The 20,932-nt window shown below is 42.7% G+C and overlaps 3 protein-coding genes across 3 annotated transcripts; 2 read left to right on the forward strand and 1 right to left on the reverse strand.

Moving 5' to 3' along the window:
- The first annotated feature begins 1,584 nt into the window (after nucleotides 1–1,584).
- LOC112902940 (probable LRR receptor-like serine/threonine-protein kinase At4g36180) lies at nucleotides 1,585–4,125 on the forward strand. Its single transcript, XM_025972138.1, has one exon. It carries the CDS (start codon nucleotides 1,935–1,937, stop codon nucleotides 3,984–3,986), a length of 2,052 nt encoding a protein of 683 aa, XP_025827923.1. The 5' UTR covers nucleotides 1,585–1,934; the 3' UTR covers nucleotides 3,987–4,125.
- Nucleotides 4,126–5,554: 1,429 nt separating this feature from the next.
- On the reverse strand, nucleotides 5,555–10,224 carry LOC112902941 (probable magnesium transporter NIPA4). Its single transcript, XM_025972139.1, has 9 exons — nucleotides 9,893–10,224; nucleotides 8,851–8,907; nucleotides 8,128–8,218; nucleotides 7,873–8,033; nucleotides 7,644–7,771; nucleotides 7,400–7,537; nucleotides 6,813–6,905; nucleotides 6,350–6,455; nucleotides 5,555–6,271 (listed from the first exon to the last, which is right to left on the reverse strand). Exons 1-9 carry the CDS (start codon nucleotides 10,056–10,058, stop codon nucleotides 6,081–6,083), a joined length of 1,131 nt encoding a protein of 376 aa, XP_025827924.1. The 5' UTR covers nucleotides 10,059–10,224; the 3' UTR covers nucleotides 5,555–6,080.
- Nucleotides 10,225–18,651: 8,427 nt separating this feature from the next.
- Nucleotides 18,652–19,839, forward strand: LOC112903093. Its single transcript, XM_025972308.1, has 2 exons — nucleotides 18,652–18,927; nucleotides 19,170–19,839. The coding sequence occupies exons 1-2, from the start codon at nucleotides 18,870–18,872 to the stop codon at nucleotides 19,571–19,573; spliced, it is 462 nt and encodes a 153-aa protein (XP_025828093.1). The 5' UTR covers nucleotides 18,652–18,869; the 3' UTR covers nucleotides 19,574–19,839.
- The last annotated feature ends 1,093 nt before the right edge of the window (nucleotides 19,840–20,932 follow it).

Raw genomic sequence — 20,932 nt, forward strand, 5'->3', positions numbered from 1 at the left:
AATCTCTTCCTCCACCCTCTATTTCTGGAGGGTTTTTAGAGCTTCTTATCCACTGACAAATAGGTCCCACTTTTTAATTAAATCTAAAAGAAAAAGGTAAGATTTAGATGCCACTGTTAAAGTTGAAGTTAAAACATTAGCTCCTATAAATAGAGAAAGTTCTTCTTCAAACAGTAGAGGGTCTCATTCGAAGGTCACTGCTGCAGGTCACTGCTGGAGATGCTCTAGCCCCCTTCTTTCTCTCCCTCCGCTCTTCTTTCTCGGCTTGCATAGCCATGGCTGGTGGCAAGACCTTCGCGAGCGGTGGCCTGATCTTCGCGGGCGGAGGCCGGATCTACACAGGGCGCTACCGGATCTGTTGTCTGCTCGTGGTTCCCGGTCGGTTCCCATGGGGGTTGTGTTGGGACGGCTGGGCTCAGGCGGAGGATGCGTCGGTGGCGGCAGCGTCCTGTACGAGTGCTCCTGGCCTCGTGGGGCAGCGGCGCTTGGCGGCTCCGCGTGTGCGCTGGCGCGGCCGCACGGGCTCGACGTAGGCCCAGGCGGCGGCTGTGGTGGCTCACGTGGGTGCTCCGCGCCTCACGGCGCGGTGACACCTGGCGGCTCCGTGGGCGCGCTGGCACAGCCTTTGCGCCATGCGGGCTCGGCATGCACCTAGGCGGATGCGGAGGCGGAGGCTGGTGCGGGTGCCCCGCACCTCGTGGTTCGGTGGCGCCTGGTGGCACAGGGCTCGGCATGCGTGCTGGAACGGTCTTGATGCCGCACGAGCTCGGCGCAAGCCCTGCGGACCTTCTCCATCCGCGTGCAGATTCTCTTTCCGGTGGCCGCCCGCGCTGAGGTGCGTCGGCAGCGTCGTGGTGGCGTAGCCGGCAGCGGCTTGCTCGGCTGCTCGTTAGAGACATCGTGGTGGTGTGGCACAGGTTGATGAGTCCTATTCGTTGAGTAGTGCAGTTGATGTTCGAATCCAGCTGGCCTGTGTTATTGATAAGTTCAGTTAGAGTGATGTATCGTGCATGAGGCTGTACGATTTGAGTTGATGTCCCAATCCAACCGGCCAGAGTTGTTATTTGTTATTTTTATCTAATCTGGATTTTTCTTCTTTTCAATATAATCATTTCAATATAATCAGCAGCTCTCCTATTTGGTTCGTTAAAAAAAACCATCCTTATGCTGATATTATACTCCATAATAATATGAAATTTATTTAAAAAAGTCATTTTTCCCCTTAACTCCTTCCCCTTCTAAATTTATTTAGAAGCTGAGGTGTTTAATTTGGAACATAGAATTTTATTTACATGCATCATATTGGATTGCGGATGCATAGAGAGTAAAATTAAAGCTACTTATTACATAACTACGTACCACCGTATAAAAATGTTGTGAAAATAGTTGAGCAACGAACAGTGACATAAACAGTGGAAAATGAGGAGAAAATGAAACCAAGAGTAAAAAAGAGTTTTTCATTTATCTCATATTATTATGGAGTATAATATTATCATAAAAACGAGTTTGACCTCTAATAAATGAGGGTTAATTTGAAAGTTGAGGGACGAACTATAAAGTTAAGGACCAAATACTTATTTTGCCAAAACAAAACTGCCGCTTCAGTCTCCTAGGGAATTTTCTTGCAACTCAGTGTGAGCAGGTACCGTGGTGTCAGCCATGCTTCCTCAAATCCTTTACAGTGGATAGGAGTCGAACCCATGCCACGCAATCCAATCTAACAAATACGAGCCGAGACTGGCACTGACTTGAGGACTCAGTCAGCAGCCTGAGTGACGAATGGTCTTCTTGCTCTGCACGCTGGTAGAATTTTCAGACCACGAGTCGAATAACTCGTCAGGTTGACCCTTCCTGCGACTAAAATTCAAATAAGCTGGCCACATTGACCCCTTCCTACCGCTCCTCTGCTTTTCTATTCCGTTGATCTCCAGCTCATGATCGATGGTAGTTACTGCAATACACAAACAGTTCCACAAGATCCATTACAAGCTCTGATTGAGTCTCCCGAGTTGCCGAGGGATCAGGACGAGCTGAAGGCTGAAGCCAGAGTCCACCCAGCCATGGAGGTGAGCAAAACCTGTGCCTCCACTAGCTGCGTGTGCGTACTGCTGTTTCTCTGGTCCCCTGGCCTGGCTATGGCCATGGCCGAGCCGTCGCCACGGCAACTGGACAAGGCGCAAGACAGCATCATGCGGGGTATTTCAAGCTTGGTGAGTGGTGCCATGGCTTCATCACCCGTCACCGGAAACTGGAACGCCAGCTCAGATCCATGCCAATGGAACGGGGTCAATTGCTCCGCTCCTGGCTCGAGGTCCAGCATGCCTGCTGTGGTCACTCAGCTTTCGCTGTCAGGCTTTGGCTTCTCTGATGCTACCATCCTTTCCTCCATATGCCATCTTGATACCTTGCAATCCCTTGATCTCTCTAAGAACTTCTTCACCAGTTTGCCAGGCCAGCATCTTCCTTGCCCCATGAAGGATGGATTGCAAGCGTTGAATTTCAGCAGCAACAGGCTTTCTGGTCAACCCGGCAATTTATCTGGCTTTCCCAATCTTGAGGTTCTCGATTTGTCCTTCAACTATTTAAGTGGCAACATAAGTACCCAGCTGACTTATTTGCCGAAATTGAGGACCTTGAACCTGACATCAAATCACTTTGAAGGCCCCGTTCCTACAACCATGGTTCCCTTTCTGGAGGAACTTGCCTTATCCGGCAATAGATTCAGTGGTCACATTCCAATGGGTTTGTTTGGGTATGCAAATCTTACTCTCTTGGACCTCAGCCGAAACAATCTAACAGGCAAGATCCCAGATGAGTTCTTGAGCTTTCCCAGACTCAGCTCTTTGCTCCTTTCAGGTAACAATCTTGGAGGGGCAATACCACAGAGCTTGCTGAACCTCACCATGCTGTGCAGATTTGCAGGAAATCAGAACAGATTTCAAGGCTCAATTCCAAAAGGAATCACCAAGAATATTAGGATGTTAGATCTGAGTTACAACCACCTCAGTGGGGAGATGCCGCCTGATCTTCTCTCGTCTGACAATTTGGAGGCTGTTGATCTCACTGCCAATAGGCTTGAAGGCCTCATTCCTGGGAACTTCTCTCAGAGCCTTCAGCACCTGAGACTTGCAGGAAACTTACTCAACGGAAGACTACCAGAAACAATTGGCAATGCGATGAGCTTAGTTTATCTGGCGTTGAATAACAATCAGCTTGCCGGTTCTATACCGTCACAACTGGGCAAATGCAAGAACTTGGCGCTCCTAGACTTGTCATCAAATAAGCTGCAGGGTGCTCTACCAGCTGAGCTGGGAAACCTTCAGCGGTTGGTCGTGATGAAGCTCCAAATGAATAATCTTAGTGGATATATCCCAAATTCATTTTCCAATATGAAAAAACTGGAAGTATTTTATCTGGGTCAGAACTCATTCACTGGAGAGATACCTTCCAGAGTTGTTCAGTTGCCGAAGCTCTGCAACATAGATTTGCATGGCAACAAGCTCAATGGAACGATTCCATCTTCGATCAGCTCACTACAGTTTCTGATAACTCTTGCACTCGGGAACAATGAGCTGACAGGAACCATCCCCACAATGCCAACCAAATTGAATGCAATTGAACTAGATCACAACTATCTTCAGGGGCAGATCCCTTCAAGCATTGGAATGTTAAGTAACTTGGAGTTTCTTGATATTTCAAACAATAACTTATCAGGTCAGGTACCATCCTCACTTGCAAGCCTGCAAAGTTTGACACATTTATTCCTTTCTTACAACCAGCTATCCGGACCCCTGCCTGACTTGCCTAGATCACTGATCCTTAATGTGACTGGAAATCCAGGCCTCAAAAACCATACAGAAGACAGTGACACTCCTGATCATATGGCACACACTGAAGATGACTTCAGGTCAGCTACATGGGTTGCAGCAGTTACTTTCGTTGTTGCCTTCACAATCTCCTTTTATGCAGTTGGAGTCAGAATGTAATAGTTGCAAGATCAAAAGAGCTACTGCAGATGACCATCACTTGTGTCAACCGCTGTGACTGTCACACTAGCCATTACTGCAACTCAGTACCAAGCCTTGAGATGCATGTAGCTATTCATATTTATAAAAGCAATTCTCACATCCAAGGAGGTAATATTTATTAGTCTATTGGAATAAGCATAATTGCAATTCAAAACTTGGTTGCAGGTCCCTGCAAGTCATCAACAGATGCATTATAACTAGATCAACAGTAAGGTATCATTCGCTTTGAGTGGATGCTGTCTTATTTGGGATTGGTTTTCGTCTGGACAAGGAATGTTACATGTAGCACATAACATTTAATGATTGAAATAAAAAATGTGATGACAATGACATGAACCGTAGACAACAAAAGCTGATGTTCCTAAAACTTAACAAAATGGAACTTTCTCATAAGAAACTGAAACTAAGTTCCTGTGATCAATCTCAGTCATTAACTCTGATTATGAATAATGTAAATAAGCATATTCTATTCCATCTAAGAGCCATTCAATCATGCATGCATAATCTGCACAGCCTATCTTTGATCAGGATGGATTGTACTCTGCTCTTATTTTAGAAGCACCTGCAGGGTACTGGGTTGAAGCTTGGAACATTTTTTTTCCTAAATATATTCCTCAGAATAGTCATTAAGGGCATCCCCAACCCTCCATGTAGGATGGTTTCCATAGCATTAATTACATTGCCACAGGATTTTTAGCTTATGTGGCACCATAATAAACGAGAGAGAGAGTGGAGAGAGGAAGAAATTGGGTCTCATGCAAGACCCAGTGTCAACACGAGAACCTATGCACTAGATACTATAATTGTGCATTGGGAGGGAGGTGGTGTCTTTATAATAAATGGAGAACAAATATGATAGGTGGAGAAGAGAGAGGTAGTTCAATAGGAATCCACACCAAGACATCATGAGTTGCAGAGTGTAGTTTCTAAAGGTGGTGTCTTGATGATATGGCAACATGGACACTACCCATTGACACTATGGGTTGGGATTGCCCTAAGTTGCACTGGACCCTCCCAAAAAAATTTGACAAATTTCATAAACAAGAATTTGGTAGAGCATAGAAAGGAGTAATTGTAAAAGGATTGGATCAGACAATGTAGTAGCAACATGAAGCAACAAAAAAGCAAAACAATTCATAGAAGAATGCTTTATTTACCTTGAATACATAATAACTATGCATCCTCCCTTCAATGTACCAAATAATTGGAGCAAACAATGTAGTAGTAAAAGAATATTTTTGAGGTGCAACTCTGTTCCTCCCTTCAACAACCATTTCCATTGTTTTCTGGCTTTCTGCAATCAGATATCCTGAAAACTTACGAAGCATGGCAACCGCTACACACTTAAAACAATCAATGTACACTGGAAACTAGTCATCCACAAAATTCTCCTTTAATCAAAGTTTTTAAACTATGTAGCATCAATCACACTAATGGTCCGAAAAGTTGCATTTTTAAACACCACGAATAAAAGGAATGCACAATGAGGCATAATGAAAAAATATTTGCAATGTGAGACATCAAAATTAGAGTGATCAACTGTTTATCAGAAGGGGTCGCTTATCATAAAGTATGAATTGATACTTACACAGACTCAGTATATACATTGACAAGTAGGCAACAATTTATGACGTAATTACAGGTAAAGAAAATGAAGCCTGACGTTTCTATATAGCATCTTCCTAGAAATCAGATAAGATCACATTGCAGCTAATACATGACTTCCTAAAATGAGAAAAAGAAATAGTATAGTGAACAACATCACTGTCTCTAAATACACTTCAAATGCTTTTCCAGAACTGGTATTCCTGGATGACTAACACTTCTTTGGCCTGAATTCGGCATCTTTCTGGCTTGCTCCTTAGCAAAAAAAACATCCTCCAGAAACAGGCAAGCAATAGTTGACAACTTATAATCTGTGATCTCAATCTATCCAAGGCCAGGTTGAGGTAAAACTTTCAACTCCAGTTCTACATCAATTAATCTTGGCTGACCATTGTGAGCAAAAAGATTCCCAAGATATCCTGCCAAAGGTTGGCGAAGAATTATCTATCAGACAATACTCGAGTATTTATATCTAAGAGGATGCTCTTCCTTTAGGTAGCCATTGTCAGCCTTAGGAAGTGACAGCGTCAAGGCCTCATCATCCACAGAATCTTGACATTTTAGTGGCATGACTTCAATGGCAAACCCATTCCGACTAGCATGCTTTAGCCGTTCTGTGGAGAAAGATTGTCCAGGACCTGTTCGGCAAGAAAATCTCAACACACAAAAACAAACATTCTCAGGGATGTGTAAAAATTGCATGAATTATGACATACTGTCAGCCATGTCCTTGGTCTTGTGAAGAAGAAATGTCCCAGAAAGGATAGTCAGGAAACCACACATCTCTGTAACAATTTGCGTTGGATTTTGATGGTCCCAATCCTGCACATCAAGAAACGAACCGATGATAAACTTAGTTACAGCAGCAATGACTGGAGTCAATATATAGATAAACTTAGCACGACTTCAACAGCAAGTATATATAGATGGAATTAAATGGCTTTATGGCCAAATTATGAAGCCCTGGAGTTTGCATTCGGCAAAGCCAAGCCAATAACGTGGGAACTTCTATTAGAATTATGCTAAAGGCCCAAATGCCTATCATTTTGAGATCTATTTTCTAGTAAACCACTCCACAAGAACACTTAAGAACAAAATATAGGTAGATTAAACAGCAAGCCTAAATTTATAGCATTTTGCAACAAAAAATGTGCATTGTTTCTTATGAAAATTAGTTACCTTGAACATTATCACACTGGCTATAATTGTTAGTGATGTAAACATCACGTAATATATTGGTGAGACTACTGCTGTATTAAAGGTGTCCAGCGCCTGCAATTTAAAGAGGAAAACACATTAACTTAGCTTGCATGAAATTTATTAACCATATTTTAAAATAATACAAGACCATTTTGATATAATAAGGACTGCAAGTGACAGTTCAAACACATATCACAGAGTATAAAATAAGCTGCATGCGCTTCCTTTTGTTTGCATAAGTAATGCTATCAACTTCACATAATATGTATGCTCATGAAAACAGACATTGCAATCAGTTATGTAATCCCTCCGTTTTCAATTATTGGTCACGTTAGTTTAGGGTCATCTATGTGTCAAAACTTGATCCTATATAAGGAATCACTTCAAATGTTAATATGTCTACTTGTCTAGTATCTATTGTACACTCACAAAATTAGAACTCAAGTTACGCAGCGTGGAATCTTACAAGCTAAATTTGCTTTGGGTTAGACTAATAATAATCTCTTCAGTGAAGCTGGTGGCCGACAACCTATGACAACAGTAAGAGTGGAAAAACAGAACATTACCTTATTTAGATAGTTAATCTGAGTGCTCACACACGTGGCCACAATTATTGCAAAAGCCCAAGTCTGAGGATAGAATAGTTGGTTTGTTCCTGAGAATGTTAGCTTCAAAGCAATTCCAAGAGCTCTTACACTCATAACCTGCAAAACTTCTCACTATCAGATAAAAATGGAATTTAGTATGAAATCCCTGCAGAGAAACATGAAAAAGATTATGCTTGATCTATTTATGTGGGGAGAAACATACCGTGAGTGATCCCAGAAGAGAACAAACTCCAATGTACACCATTATGTTTGTTTGACCATGATGAGGGACAACAAAATATATAAGCACTAAGGCTGCTGCAACTACTATAGCTGCATAGCAAAGGAAAGCTGCAAATACAATAACCAATAATGAATAAATCTACCCATGAGAATTGTAACAAGGACTAACGACGATAATGTGATCAGTCTGGTCTCAGTATATTAAATACCTGGTTCAGTTGCAAGATCCCAAACTTCCTTTACAGAATTAATGTCACGCTCCTGTGGAGCATGGAGTACAATTGTGATGGACCCAACAACACAAAGAACACAACCCAGTATACCAAATATGTGCAGTTTCTCCTGTAGAATGGCATGTGCAAGTGCAGCACTGCAGAAATTTACAAACGATTGTCATCCCCATTAATATCTAGCTAGGTAAACTACAATGCTAGTAAGTTTGACATGTAATCTTCTAAACATACCTGATGATTATACTGAGTGCACCAAGAGGAGTGACAAGAATAGCAGGAGCGAATGCATAAGCAGCAAAATTAGCAATTTCACCTACAATCACTGTGCACAAAAGACATGTAAGTAAACATTTTTCAAGTTTCTTTCATTCTAAAAGTTTCAGCAGCATGTTCTCCTAGATAAGGCTGAAGCAGCAACTTTTGCTTACACAGAAAGCACTTAGCGAACTTAAGAAACTACACAATCTGATTCCATCCAATTCATTTGAATAAAGTTCAACAGAGATTTTACAGAGATTCCTTGAGAAGATCAAATGGCATCAAACAGTGCTAATAATGAAGTATTTCATTCAGATGATAGGATCCCAATTGTGATGGCATTTTTCATGGCCCAGTGCACCTATGAAACTACGAAAAGCTGCTTTCTGAATGAACCCTTACTCTCCCTAATATTTGCAGTAACTACCCCAAATCCTCAGCAAGATCTTTTCAGTAACTATGCTTCTGTGCGGAAAATAACATGGACAATGTTAGCTCACAGGGTGAGAGCCAACAAGATTAATAATAATAATGGGGGAAATGTTCAAATGGAACATGCTATGCATTCGATTAGAGGAAGAACCAATAACCTCAACATGGAAAAAGAATGTATACATACAAGTGACAGGAAATTGCGGAGTTTGGTAATAAATAAGGTCAATAATAACTCTTAATAGGAAAAGAAAGAGGGCTTACTAGAAATCATGCCTATCCACCAAAGAGGCTCCACTAAGTAAGAAAATCCTCCATATCCTGGTTTATGTATATAAAAACATCTAATTACAGTATGCACTAAAAAATTATGGAAACCATAACGACATTATTTATAGATACAGAAGAAAGATATCAGTAAATTTATCGGACTCGGTATGCAATGCACAGACTGTTAACCAAAATTGTCTCAGCACACTGAAAACTCAGACTCACCTAGCTCTTTTTCTAATAAACAAATGTTTAACCAAATGAAAAATAAACTCTCTTTTTTTACTTGATTCATTGACCCCCTTGGCAAGTTGCAACTTAAGAGACGAAGGAAATAGGCCTTGACTTGATTGGACTACTTTTGCAGGCAAACTTTTTTGCAGCAGCGCAGACCCCAAGTCTCCAAGGTAAGACTTGACCGCGCCGTCAAATCATTGCAACTTTTATACCACCACGCAAAACAGAATCGATCAATCCATCCAGTTGCAATGCGAAGAAACATGAAGCGTCTTGGACTAAATTCAGTGGCTGACTCCATTGGTTTCCGCAACCAAATCTACCACAGCCAAAGAAATTGACCTTTTCGGAGTCAACTAGGCTCCTCTGACAAACTAAATCAAGAAAAAGAAAAGCTTCAGGAAAAACAAACTCCGATCAGAGCCCCCAAATTTCCGCCACGGGAGAAATTTCTTGGACTCAGTATGACTCCCAGTTTACCACCGACAAGAACAGCGCGCCACATTTTTTCTACCGCGCACAGATCCCTCGGCCTCACCAACCAAACAAAGAACACCCACCCGAAACCGCGTGGAAAAAGGGAAAACCAAAAAAAAACAAGAAATCAATTTCAACGCTCCAGTCCGATTCCAGTATACAGCGAAGCAACCACATGTCTGGCACGGCACAACTCGACGGGCCTCGCCGTCGTGCGAGCCAACCAACCCAACCCAACCCACCCACCGACGCGCGGGGAGATCCAGACACCAGAGCGGGCATCCACCGACGGACGCGGCGAACAGGGGGGCCCCTCACTCACCCGCGCGGACGCCGGAGTCGGCCGCCCTCCTGAGCCCCATCTTCTTGACGATGAAGCTGGCCCCGATGAAGGCGCTCGACGACACCGCGAGGACCAGGCCCTTGGCGTTGTCCGACGACATGCCCCCGCCGCGCCCGGCCGCCGCCGCTGACGCCGGCGCCGCCATCTTGCTCCACACAAACCCCCGGTTGCTGCACTGGTGCGGCCGCGCTGATTCCGTCCCCTACGCCCCCGCCGCCGCCGCCGTCGCCGTCGCCGTCGCCGTCATGGGGAGTGGAGCGAGGAGAGGGCGAGCGGTCGGAAGCGGGAGGGAAAGGGGCAAGACGAAGTGGGAATTTTAAGGGGCCGGGACTTTTATTTGCCGCGTAGCCCTTGGAGAATAAGATATTTACACATGTATGTATATAAATCCACCGTAAAATGCTAGATGGACTTGCCTTTTTTATTCTATTTGGAATTTCCGATGATATCTCCGTAGGATTTGTATGGAAATATTTGTGGTTTTACAATTTTTGGATTCCTTAAGTGTATGCGTTTATCTACTCGAAAAATAAATACTACAAGCTTTTCCATTGTTGGTATCTCAGATAGCACAATGTAAAATGTGAACAAATAGTGCTTGTATTTACTCGGATACATAATATTTATGTTGACACAAGAAAATGTAAAGGGATATAATATTCCGCTTACATGAAGAATAAAAAGATAAATGTAATATCCCAAGAAACATATAGCACGTGTATGTGCATGCGCACATGTGTTTTTCAGTAGGAAAAGAAATATATGCTATTATTATGCGCAATCGAAGGGAAAAATGCATAAGATACTTATTTTGAACATGGATCTAGCTTAGATGCTTGAAGTGTAATCATCAAGACTTAGGCATCATGAATTAACGGGAACAGATTATCATGTGCCTAACCTATGCCTGTGGCACAATTAATTTTGGCAACATGTTCACACCTTGCCAAATTTAGGAATGCCAGTGATTTGTTACAGGCTGATAATTTGAAAAAAAAGAATATTAGCAGAAAGATCAATATAATAATAAGTATCAAGAAGAAAGAAGTTTGTACCTAAATATAGTCTCAAACCAAAAGTTTACCGAATACGATCTTGGCAAGAGAAAGGATTGGCAATGATTTTTCAATGAATCAAGTCCACAGCCCCCTCCCCTACACCCTTGGCTGAATCTACACAAAATCCTTGCCCAGTTGCCCGTTGCCATACACGTATCCAATGGCGTATTTGCCAATATTCTCGCTCAAGAATTTAAGAAAAATTATCCGTACCGAGCCCAAAATCGTAATACCCCAAACATACAGGGACTCACCTGTGAAGACCCTCCAAAACTCCAGGTGAATCGAAATTAATGGGTCTCGGTCCGGCGGACCCCACTAGCTAGAGACCAAGACCCCCTCGGACCACGCGACCGTCGTCCACGCGGGCGACACGATCCGCCGTCCGCCACCGCATCCGACGGCTCGTGTCCATCGCGCGGCGTGAACCGCGTCCACGCAGGCGCCTGGCCGTGTGGGGACGGGTGGGTCCTGGGAGCACGTGGAATATGCCCCTCTGGAGGGGAGGGGATGGAATCTGCCACGCTGGCGTCCTCCTTCAACCTCCGGCTCCTTCAAGGCGCTTGCTTCCTTGGCTTCTTCAGACATGGCCTTATCCAACTTCTTTTTTTTTAGCATTTTCAGTTGGAAGCATTGTGAATTTGTGATTTAGTATAGTACTAAGATAAGAACTATGTTAATGCAGATGAAATATAGAAGAAGTAGTTGCAGTCATGTTGATGCAGTCCATGAACCTCTAATTGTTTTTTTTTTGAAGAAACGCCTCTAATTGGTTTTCAGCCAAGCTTGTGCTTTGGCTCTTCCTCTGGTCAAAAAATGCCAAGATTAAAAGAGTGGGAAAAAAACTTTGGTACTGCCGCTGTTTGTTTGAACAAAGCTATAGAAAAGGAGAAAAAAAATGCATGCATAGATAGCCCATCAATTGTTTTGTTGTAGGCTCCACCAGCTATGGATTAGGACCCATTGACATGCTTTTTTTAGGTCTTTTCAAATTAAGGAGTTCACGTTTTCTCCTAGGTTCATGTTAGACGATGATTTTGATGACTTTTAAGGCTTGTGTGGTTTAGTGGGATTGGAAGGAATTAAATCCCCGCAGTCGAAATCTATCTCAATCTTTTCCGATCTGATACCCTTAAGAAAGAGGATTAACCGAACAAAGATCTCAGATTTCAGCATAATGCCCATATACACACAATTAAGAAATGTACTATCCATATGCTTGTATTTTTCTGAAAAGGTTTGACAGAACATTGTGTTTTTTCCTCTGAAAGCCTATGCATATCGATCTGTCTTATTCATGAGCAAAGTAAATAGCTGCGTGCCAAGAAAGGTTCACAAAACCTGTAGGTTCTGTGATGTGGTTGACTGCTCGTCATCGTGTGGTACTGCTCTCCTCCGAGCTACACAAGGGCCCGAAAACGAGGGTAGGTGGTTCTGGCTCTGCGTGCAGAGTACTCCAGACAGACAGCAAGGACACCTGCAAGGCTGCAACGTCCAGCGCTCTGCAACCAACAAATGCTGCTGCTGCTGCTGCTCGGTCAGCAACAGCTTATTTTGTCCCCTTTCCACCGTGACACGGTTCAGAACTTTACTGATCAGCAACAGTAATTCTGCCTCTCAGTGTACAGACAATTAACACGTTAAAATGTATTTGACCATGGAGCGTGTATACTTACCACTACAAATAAATTTACACGCATGCATCGTTTGATGCCATGGTAAGAGTGCGTGTAATTTTCTTAAAACATACCGCGCACCCGACGATGTTCAAATGCGTGTAGGATAGCCGGAGGGGGTATATGCAAAAAGACCCTTCTATTTTTTTCATTATTTTTTTAGTTAGCTAAATCTAGACGGAGATGCACGAATCTTCAGAGATGGAAGGAGAGGGTGATTCTTCTAACAATCATTACGCAATCATTGTACTAGCAACAGTATCTGCTTACCAGAAAGTAAGTATTTGATTTATTTCCTGGACCACTCTTAAAGAATGTGTACATATTCTAGTGTTTTTTTTGGAACTCTACGAAAGAGGTGACAAATTTTTTTGGCTACAGGTCCAATTGAGCATGCGTAGGCGTGCCTTCCATGACAGCTAGCTGTGTCCTCCATGCACAGCCTGTGGTACTCAAGTCCAGTAGACCTAGACATGGTCCATGGCAGATTGGACCCGTTTGAAGTTGGACCTTTGCAGAAACTTTTTCAAAATTCAGGATGAAGATGCACATCTCCGCCGCTGTACGAGAATAAGTCAATCACGAAGATTACTCAAAGTTCAAAGTGAGGCCTTAGCGTTGACTTCAAACTAACTCACCTCATCACCTGCAAATAATTCTTTGGCCCTTTTTGACAACCCTGTTCATGGACTTGGCTATTTTTTTAAAAAAGTTGGAAAATATTGCCTAAGAGTTCTCACCTTCTCGGTAAATCCAAATGACCCCGTGCCAAGGATCCATAATCCCATTGTGCTTGACTATATAATGGTTTCTTGTCTAGGAAGAGAGCATAGGAGAATCAGCTTGGCTCAAATTAAATACCATGTGGATTAGTAACTTTATTCGATCCCAAGGCCCCGTTTGTCTCACCAGGTGTCAGTTGTTGCAGGATGGAGGGGTTGATTGTTGAATTGTGACAATACGTCATATGGATGGTTATAATTTGGGACGTGTGTGTTTGTCAATCCAATACACAACCTGCAATAATTCATAATCTCAAGGGTAAAACAAAACTGTGCCTAAAAGGAGAGGTGCCTTTGAGAAATTTCTAGACAAAGTTGTTAGAGGTTTTGATCACTTGTATGCACAAAAAATTATGTAAAACTTGTCATATAAAATGGATATATAGAAAAAGTCAATCGTGCCATATATTTAAGAACGGAGGTAGTACTTGCCATGAAAACTATCTTCATATTACCATACTTTTACCAAATCTACTAATACAGATATTAAAAAAAAAATAAAAAACATGAATGTATAAACACCATGTCAGTGTCTAAAATAATAAATACTCCCAAGATTTTTTTTACAATGTGCATTTTGTTTAAGTAGGACAACGCTTTGACCAAAAAAACTCTTATTAATTAATATAACAAAGTTGATGTCATTAGATTATATTCAAAAATACATTCTTCTTATTGTAATTTCATATCACATAAATGAAATATTAATAGAGTAATTGTTGATCTTGTCATAACAAAATGAAATACGGCTTGTAGAAAAACCTGAAGGAGTAGTAAAATTATTACTTGCCTTCCTAACAGGATGCCTAGATTAGCTGTAGCAGGATTAACTGACTACCGATCCTATTCCTAGTAGGTAGGCAGGACCGCAGGAGGTAGCATATGTACTGCAGTTGCCAGCAAAGTTATTTTTCTTCTTCTTTTTTTTTCATGCAAGTTTCCTTTCTTATTTGTTTATTGTGGTGAGATTAGAACGAGACCATTTTACTTGCCTAGCTGGCTTGCTGTGCCTTTAGAGGTCGGTCTGAACTTGCAACATACATGGGGCTAAAATGGTCCTCCTCGTGTTGCTTCAATAATGGATGGCAACCTTATGTGCTTTGCAAGATAAAGACTGGCAGCCATGTGGCTTTGTGGATTGCGCCTCATGAACATATCTCCACTAATCTCGCCATATCAGGGTTCTCATTAATTTCGATGTCCACCTTTATACACACGTAAATGTGCCTCCCTTTTGTGTAGGTGGTTTTATTTGTAGCGAATTATTTTGTACGATCATGATCTAATACAATGTGTCTGAATAATTATGATGAAATCTTCTCACCTAGGTTGGAGTTCTTTTTCTGGAGGTTGATTTTTCTAGATTTATTCTCAGAATTTCAGTAATTAATGACACTATTCTCTTTCAATAATAGGTGACATGCCGGTCGATGAAAGATGATTATGATGACTTCGTTAATCTTAAAAACTGGCAAGATCAACTGCTCAGAGGTGCTTATAGGGATATGATGTATGTGAGTGCATGTTTATAGATGTAAGTATGTGTTTATAGAATGCATGTGTCTGTACCGTATTTTCAAAAATAATATAGAAATAATCCCTTAGATCTCAACATCTTAATCGCAATTCAAAAGAGAGAAGGGCTGAATGGAAACAAATGGAGAGGAGGGAAACTGTTCAGAGTTCACGTGCCTTTGCTTTTTTTTTTCCTTTACAGCAAAAAGTTAGGCCAGGGAAGCAGGCAGATATGCACTCCCTTTTTCCGTTTCTTCGCGGAGAGAAAAAGATAACAGTGGGGGACTGCGCATGTGAACTCTAAGCAGGTGCCAGCTTCCCCACATAGCGGCAAACCAGCAAATCGTCCATCAGTGCATACGGGGTCGGGATTCAAAAGGAAATTAAAATGAATTTTTTTGGCGTAACAACCAAATCCCCTCATTTGAATACGGGTGTAGATACTAGAACTTTTCGCAGGTCATATTTTTTTAACCAGAAATACTTCCTGCTTTTATAGAAAGCAGATGATAGTGTTCTACAGACACGTGCTGGGAATACCAGCTTACATTGAACTTTTCGCAGGTCATGGAAGTGGGAGTAAAAATGGCCCTAAGGAAAATTTATAGGCTAGCACGGTTTATATACATAAGGAAAATCTCAAAAATGGAGGAAGTAAGGTTTGTGTGCTACTACCTTCATCGCTAAATGTTTGCCGTTGGTTACATCAAACATTTAGGGATGGATATGGAGGTAGTATCTTTTTCACGACCATGTCCGAGAATATTTTTCATTAAGATAATGATTTGCGTGCTACCTTTTCTTGGTTAAAATGAGAAGAAAACCTAAGGTATAATAGCACATTCACATAATTTGGGGCGTTAGAGCTTTATCTATGCCGAACTGTATCTGTAGATCTTGAATACATGGATATGAGCTGGTTGGTGAACTGGGCCTCCGTTGAGTTATTGCCAAACAGTGCCTCCCCATCCGCTTCATTTTTGCTTCTTGTCTAGTACCATGTATGCCACACATCCAACCCCAAATACATCACTTCACTAAACTTTGTCACTAAATGATGTGTGTACATCCAGTGAAGTGATCTCTTATTGTCATCATACTGAACCTCTAGGGTGCTTGTAATTACAGTCCGGTCCACTTGGAGTGCACAACCGTCAAGCTGTGCTGCCTCTCTCACCGGATTTGAAGAGATCCGACCACCGGACCAGTGCTGGCTTCTGGGCCTGCCACACACTTGGGAGCCTTTGCCAAGAGGCCCCATGTGCTGAGTGAGTGGCCCACGGTTTCGCTGCTTCGAGCCAGAGGCATAGAACTATAAACTATCGCAACACTGCTACAGAATGGGTTTTCTAATAAATAAACTAAAATTGTATAGTTTTTAAAAAATGAATTAAATGATCCACTGGAGCTATGTGTGCAAACTATCACGCCTTGTGGCCATGGGTGGTGATTGGTCACAACATGACGAAGTAGACGGGGTGACCGGATAGATTCAGCGACCGACGAGAATTATCCGAGTGTGAGGAGGATTCACCGCCTCGTATAAAAACACGTCGTGAAAGGAGGTTTCAATTCCTAGTTCTCTCTTTCTAGTTCTTCTATCTTCCTTTGCTTACTCTTTCTCTCACTAACTCATGAGGCCCACTAGCCATAGAGCAAGCCCATATAGGAGGAAAAACTTGTGTTTGCCTAGGTATTTTTATTCACCCTCTACATACAAACTTTTGAATCAAATCTAAGTTTCGCTATTTTCTTCTTCATCCACTCTCTCCCTCATCTCTGCAGCACTCCTCCCATTTCAACGCCAAATAACCACGTTGTCAACCCCCCCCCTCTTCCAGGATCCGTCTCCAGGGGATCTTGTTGCCACCAGTCTCTGCGAGCTAAACCATCTTCGACTTGTGGTAGATTGCCCCCCTACCCCCACCCCTAACCCTACGCATCGGCCGTCCTCCGCCATCCGCATTTAGCGGCGTCCTTGCTGCTTCGCCGCCCTACCCACCTCACCACATCCAAGTAGGCATACTGTTGTTGAATCCTTGCTGCAAACCACCCGAAACCCAAAACCTAATCCTAATCTCGCTCGCAGAAATCAACCGAGATGGAGAAGATGGGTCCAAGCTCCCCGAAGATGGGGAAGATGACGTCAGATCTCGTCGAGGATAAGGAATCATGGGTCAGAGAGGGGAGGAAAAAATTTAGGAAATACCCAGGTATTATATATCATTTCCAATTTTTCGTCCAAAGAGGTAGTCAAATGACGTATGGATTGCGGCTAGCTTTGATAATACACTCTCTGTTGTACATGTCTAGTGCGAGAGTTTCTAGTAATTCTTTTTCCTCGTGGATTTCTCTTTAGTTTGTTGAGGTGTGAGTTCAAGCATCTAGCTATGCACAAAGTGTAATCCAAATAGTTCAAAACTATCAATTGCCGAATAGTTGGGGGCCATGGCTATTTTAGGTGTATCATAATAGTATATATGTAATCTCAAAAAAAATAGTATATATGTTCTCTATTTCCAAAAAAAATGTGATTTTCCTACTCAAACAAAGCACGCAGATGTACTAAATTAAATAAGGGATTATAAAAATTGGATTCAACGAACATCCATCCCATGACTTTATGCAAATGTATCCTTTTCTAATATATATATTATACATACCATAAAAGTGGTGATAAGGCACATGTTATCGGATTGGTAGGTCCTAATGTTGCATTGCTTTTGGTCTCTTGAGTGCATCCTTCTATTTTGGTTTACATCATGAGATGACATTTGATGGCACAGTAGCCCAGGAATTTTAAACATGCTAATCCACACCATGACCGGTCCAGGTACCAAAGCAAAAGGCCTAACTTTGCTACTGGTCCATGAGTGCACACCTATAGGCTATAGCTACTTTGTGACATCTTTTGTAAGTGCTCAAGAAAAGATCTCCAATGATTGGCGTCTCTGACCAATCCAAAATTCATCTATTCTGGTTCTAGTTCCCTCTAAGTTCCCAACAAGAATTTCTTGGACGGTTTTGCCATGACATGCCCACTTGGCAAGTCCTCTGTTCTTGGCACAATTAACTGAGTGGACTGTGCCATCAAGCCCATGTTTTTCAAGGTTTGCATTACCATTGGGTCCTTGCTCTATCCTGAAATTAAACTGTGAACACAGAGATTTTCAGTAGCAACCTTGCTACTTCATTTGATTATTTCGGAACTTTAGATACTCTATATATGGATATGTTTTGCATGACTTCCAAAAGATCTCAACGTACCTATGCTGGCAACAGTACATCTTCAGAATCTTATCTCACCAAGATGACAACACCAAGGTAAAACAATGCAGAGTCAGGCAAAACAATCTGTTACCCAAGGCCATTTCACTCAGACATCTTTTCCTCTCTGTGGAAAGCACTGCTGAACACCTCATTCAGTCTTCTTTACTCTTTCCCCAGATGGCCAGAAGAGCAAAGGACACACATAGACAGGGAGCAGGCAGATCAGATTCCATCTTTCCAAGCAACGTCACATCTTCTGCAGAAAGGCATCAGAATGCATACCATCTGGGCTGTTTCTCCCCCCTCCAAAACCACTCAAGTAATCCTGATCTACATGTTCATGGATTCCAGGCAGCCTCCCTTTGCTTTCCAATCACCCCAGCCATGCAGCACCAATCCCTTTTCCTCAAAATGTACTGGCTGTTTGGTCCAACCAGCAACATCCTTTATTCACAGCTTCTGTTGGGCAGGCCAGACCCATGAACATTCTTTAAGGTGCATTCCACAACACACAGAGCGCCTTTCCCCCCTGAACTTTTGAGTTCATAGATCCTCTGCATAACATGTGATCATTTGAAGCATCAAGGCCTTCAGTGCCTGTCATTTTTGCTCAACAGTGTGCACTAATCACTGGACAATTATTGCCTTGTCATCCATGTCTTCAAAGTTGAAACTCAAGGAAGCCATGTCTTCAACAGACAATCCAATTTCAGGTTGGTAGATGAGGATGTTGCACCATCCATGACAGTGAGGCATCCATGACCACTCTCATACCATAGCTGCTAGCTAGCTAGTAGTACACACAAAGTGTTCCACATATAAAGAGATATATATAGATACAAACGAGCTAAGGAGTAGTAGTACACATACATCAACACCACACATATATACACCTTAAAGATTTGCAGGTTTTCAAGAAACATGGATGACTTCACTTTCCCCACTCTCCATGCAGGAGGGCACTGCAGGCAGCTTCTTCCATCAGCGTTCCCTCACCAGCTCGGCCTCGGCGGCTCCCCTCCACCGTGGTTCCTCGCCGCCGCCGGTGGGGAGGAGGATGAAGAGGATGAGAAGATGGACATGCTGTGGGAGGACTTCAACGAGGAGCTCGCCAGCGCGCCGCCGCTGTGCCCGCTGAGCCCTCTGATCAACAAGGGAGGGCTGGCGATGAAGGAGGAGGCCTGGCGCGACGACGAGCTGATCGTCGTCGATCTGGAGAAGCGCGCGAAGCATCTCCAACATTCACAAGACGGCAGGGTGGTCCGGCGCCGGCGGTGGAGCCTGGTGCTGATGCTCAGGCTGCTCAAGAAGCTGTTCCTGGTCAAGAAAACCAGGAAGCCGAGAACTGCACCGATTTGATCCTCATCAGATCGGGCTTAGGCTGCTACCTCCAAGAAATCAATGGCGGATGAATTATATACAGTATACCAGAGTATGTTTTGATTAATCGGTAGTGCGTGAGACATTGTGATCTATACAATTGTACTTGTTTTTGCTCTCACAAGGCAAATAGCCCTGTGTTCTTTTTTTGCTAAAGAGTGTGTTTCTTATCATCAGTATTATAAACCTAACTACCTGTTATTGACTTTGAATTTTGGTGTACATTATTTGTTATTACCGTCAAATTCTGCATTTGGTTATCAGAATTGCCCCCCTGACAGATTTTTTTTTTGAGATTCAAGTTGCATCTTCTGGTCATCAACCAGAGCAAGTTCACTAAAAACCCTGCAATGCGCATTTGACTGGATGAATAAAAGATGAAATGTTTGTCAACTTAATCTATTGGCATTTGATATGTTTAAGATCGGAATTAGTTGGCATACTAGATACTGTTCTGAGTTATACTCCTACCATGTACTTGCCAACAACCTCGTAGATGTAGCTTCCTTTGCCATCAAGAACCTACCGAAATGAAGGGGCCATTAACTGCAGATGAGCCAAAGTTTCTGGTGGCTGTACCAGCATCTGTATGTGAGGCAAAAAATCGGATGCCCCCAAGTCCCCAGCCTCATAAACACTGCCCTAAACGTTGCAACCAACAAGAAGCTGCAATCAGAGTATCACCTTTCAACATTAGTTCTAAGTGCCTTACCTTATCCATCACATGTCTTAATCTGGCTCTCCTAATCACACCATAAAGAATGTACAGTTGTAGTACTTGTGCACTCAATTCTCCGGCTTCAAGAGTTTTTTTTTTTACTTTGGGAGGTACCATTTGTCTGCACTAATTCTACTCTAGCAGTCTAGCTGACATGGTAGTACCTCTCTGTAACACCTAAAAGGCAGCTTCCTTTCACCTGTCTCTCATTCTGTTCTTATTCTGCAGACTGAATCATTGAGCAATGATTAGGCCTCACCTAACTTCAGTTATCTCCTGTTTAGCTGTTGCTCTTGGCACACTGATCACCAGTACTGCGAAATTGGTCTGCTGATGAGGAGTGATCTTTCTCCATTGCTGAAGTGCTGGATTGAGTAGAAAGGAATTAGAGGAGGGCGTCGGGGGGGGGGGGGGGGGGGGTGGGCGTCGTCGGCTGAGCTGCTGAGCCTGACTTGAGACCTCAACACGTGGTCTTGTAGCCATCAGCAGCAAGCCAGCAACTAACAGAAAACAGAGTAAAGCAACAAGGAGCTGGATGGCCAAGGGAACAGCCATGAAATGGATGCAGCAACCAATATGCAGGTTGGTCTCGAACAGCAGGAAATTGGTTGTGGAACTTT

The sequence above is a fragment of the Panicum hallii genome, chromosome 8, assembly GCF_002211085.1.
Source record: "Panicum hallii strain FIL2 chromosome 8, PHallii_v3.1, whole genome shotgun sequence".
Lineage (NCBI taxonomy): Eukaryota > Viridiplantae > Streptophyta > Magnoliopsida > Poales > Poaceae > Panicum > Panicum hallii.

Coding starts and splice junctions, on each gene's coding strand:
- LOC112902940 (XM_025972138.1), top strand. CDS start 1,935: ATGATCGATGGTAGTTACTGCAATACACAAACAGTTCCACAAGATCCA.
- LOC112902941 (XM_025972139.1), bottom strand. CDS start 10,058: ATGGCGGCGCCGGCGTCAGCGGCGGCGGCCGGGCGCGGCGGGGGCATG. Junction 7,772..7,872: donor GGATCTTGCAACTGAACCAG/GTATTTAATATA, acceptor TTGTATTTGCAG/CTTTCCTTTGCTATGCAGCT. Junction 6,906..7,399: donor AGATTAACTATCTAAATAAG/GTAATGTTCTGT, acceptor TTTAAATTGCAG/GCGCTGGACACCTTTAATAC.
- LOC112903093 (XM_025972308.1), top strand. CDS start 18,870: ATGTCTTCAAAGTTGAAACTCAAGGAAGCCATGTCTTCAACAGACAAT. Junction 18,928..19,169: donor AACAGACAATCCAATTTCAG/GTTGGTAGATGA, acceptor CTCTCCATGCAG/GAGGGCACTGCAGGCAGCTT.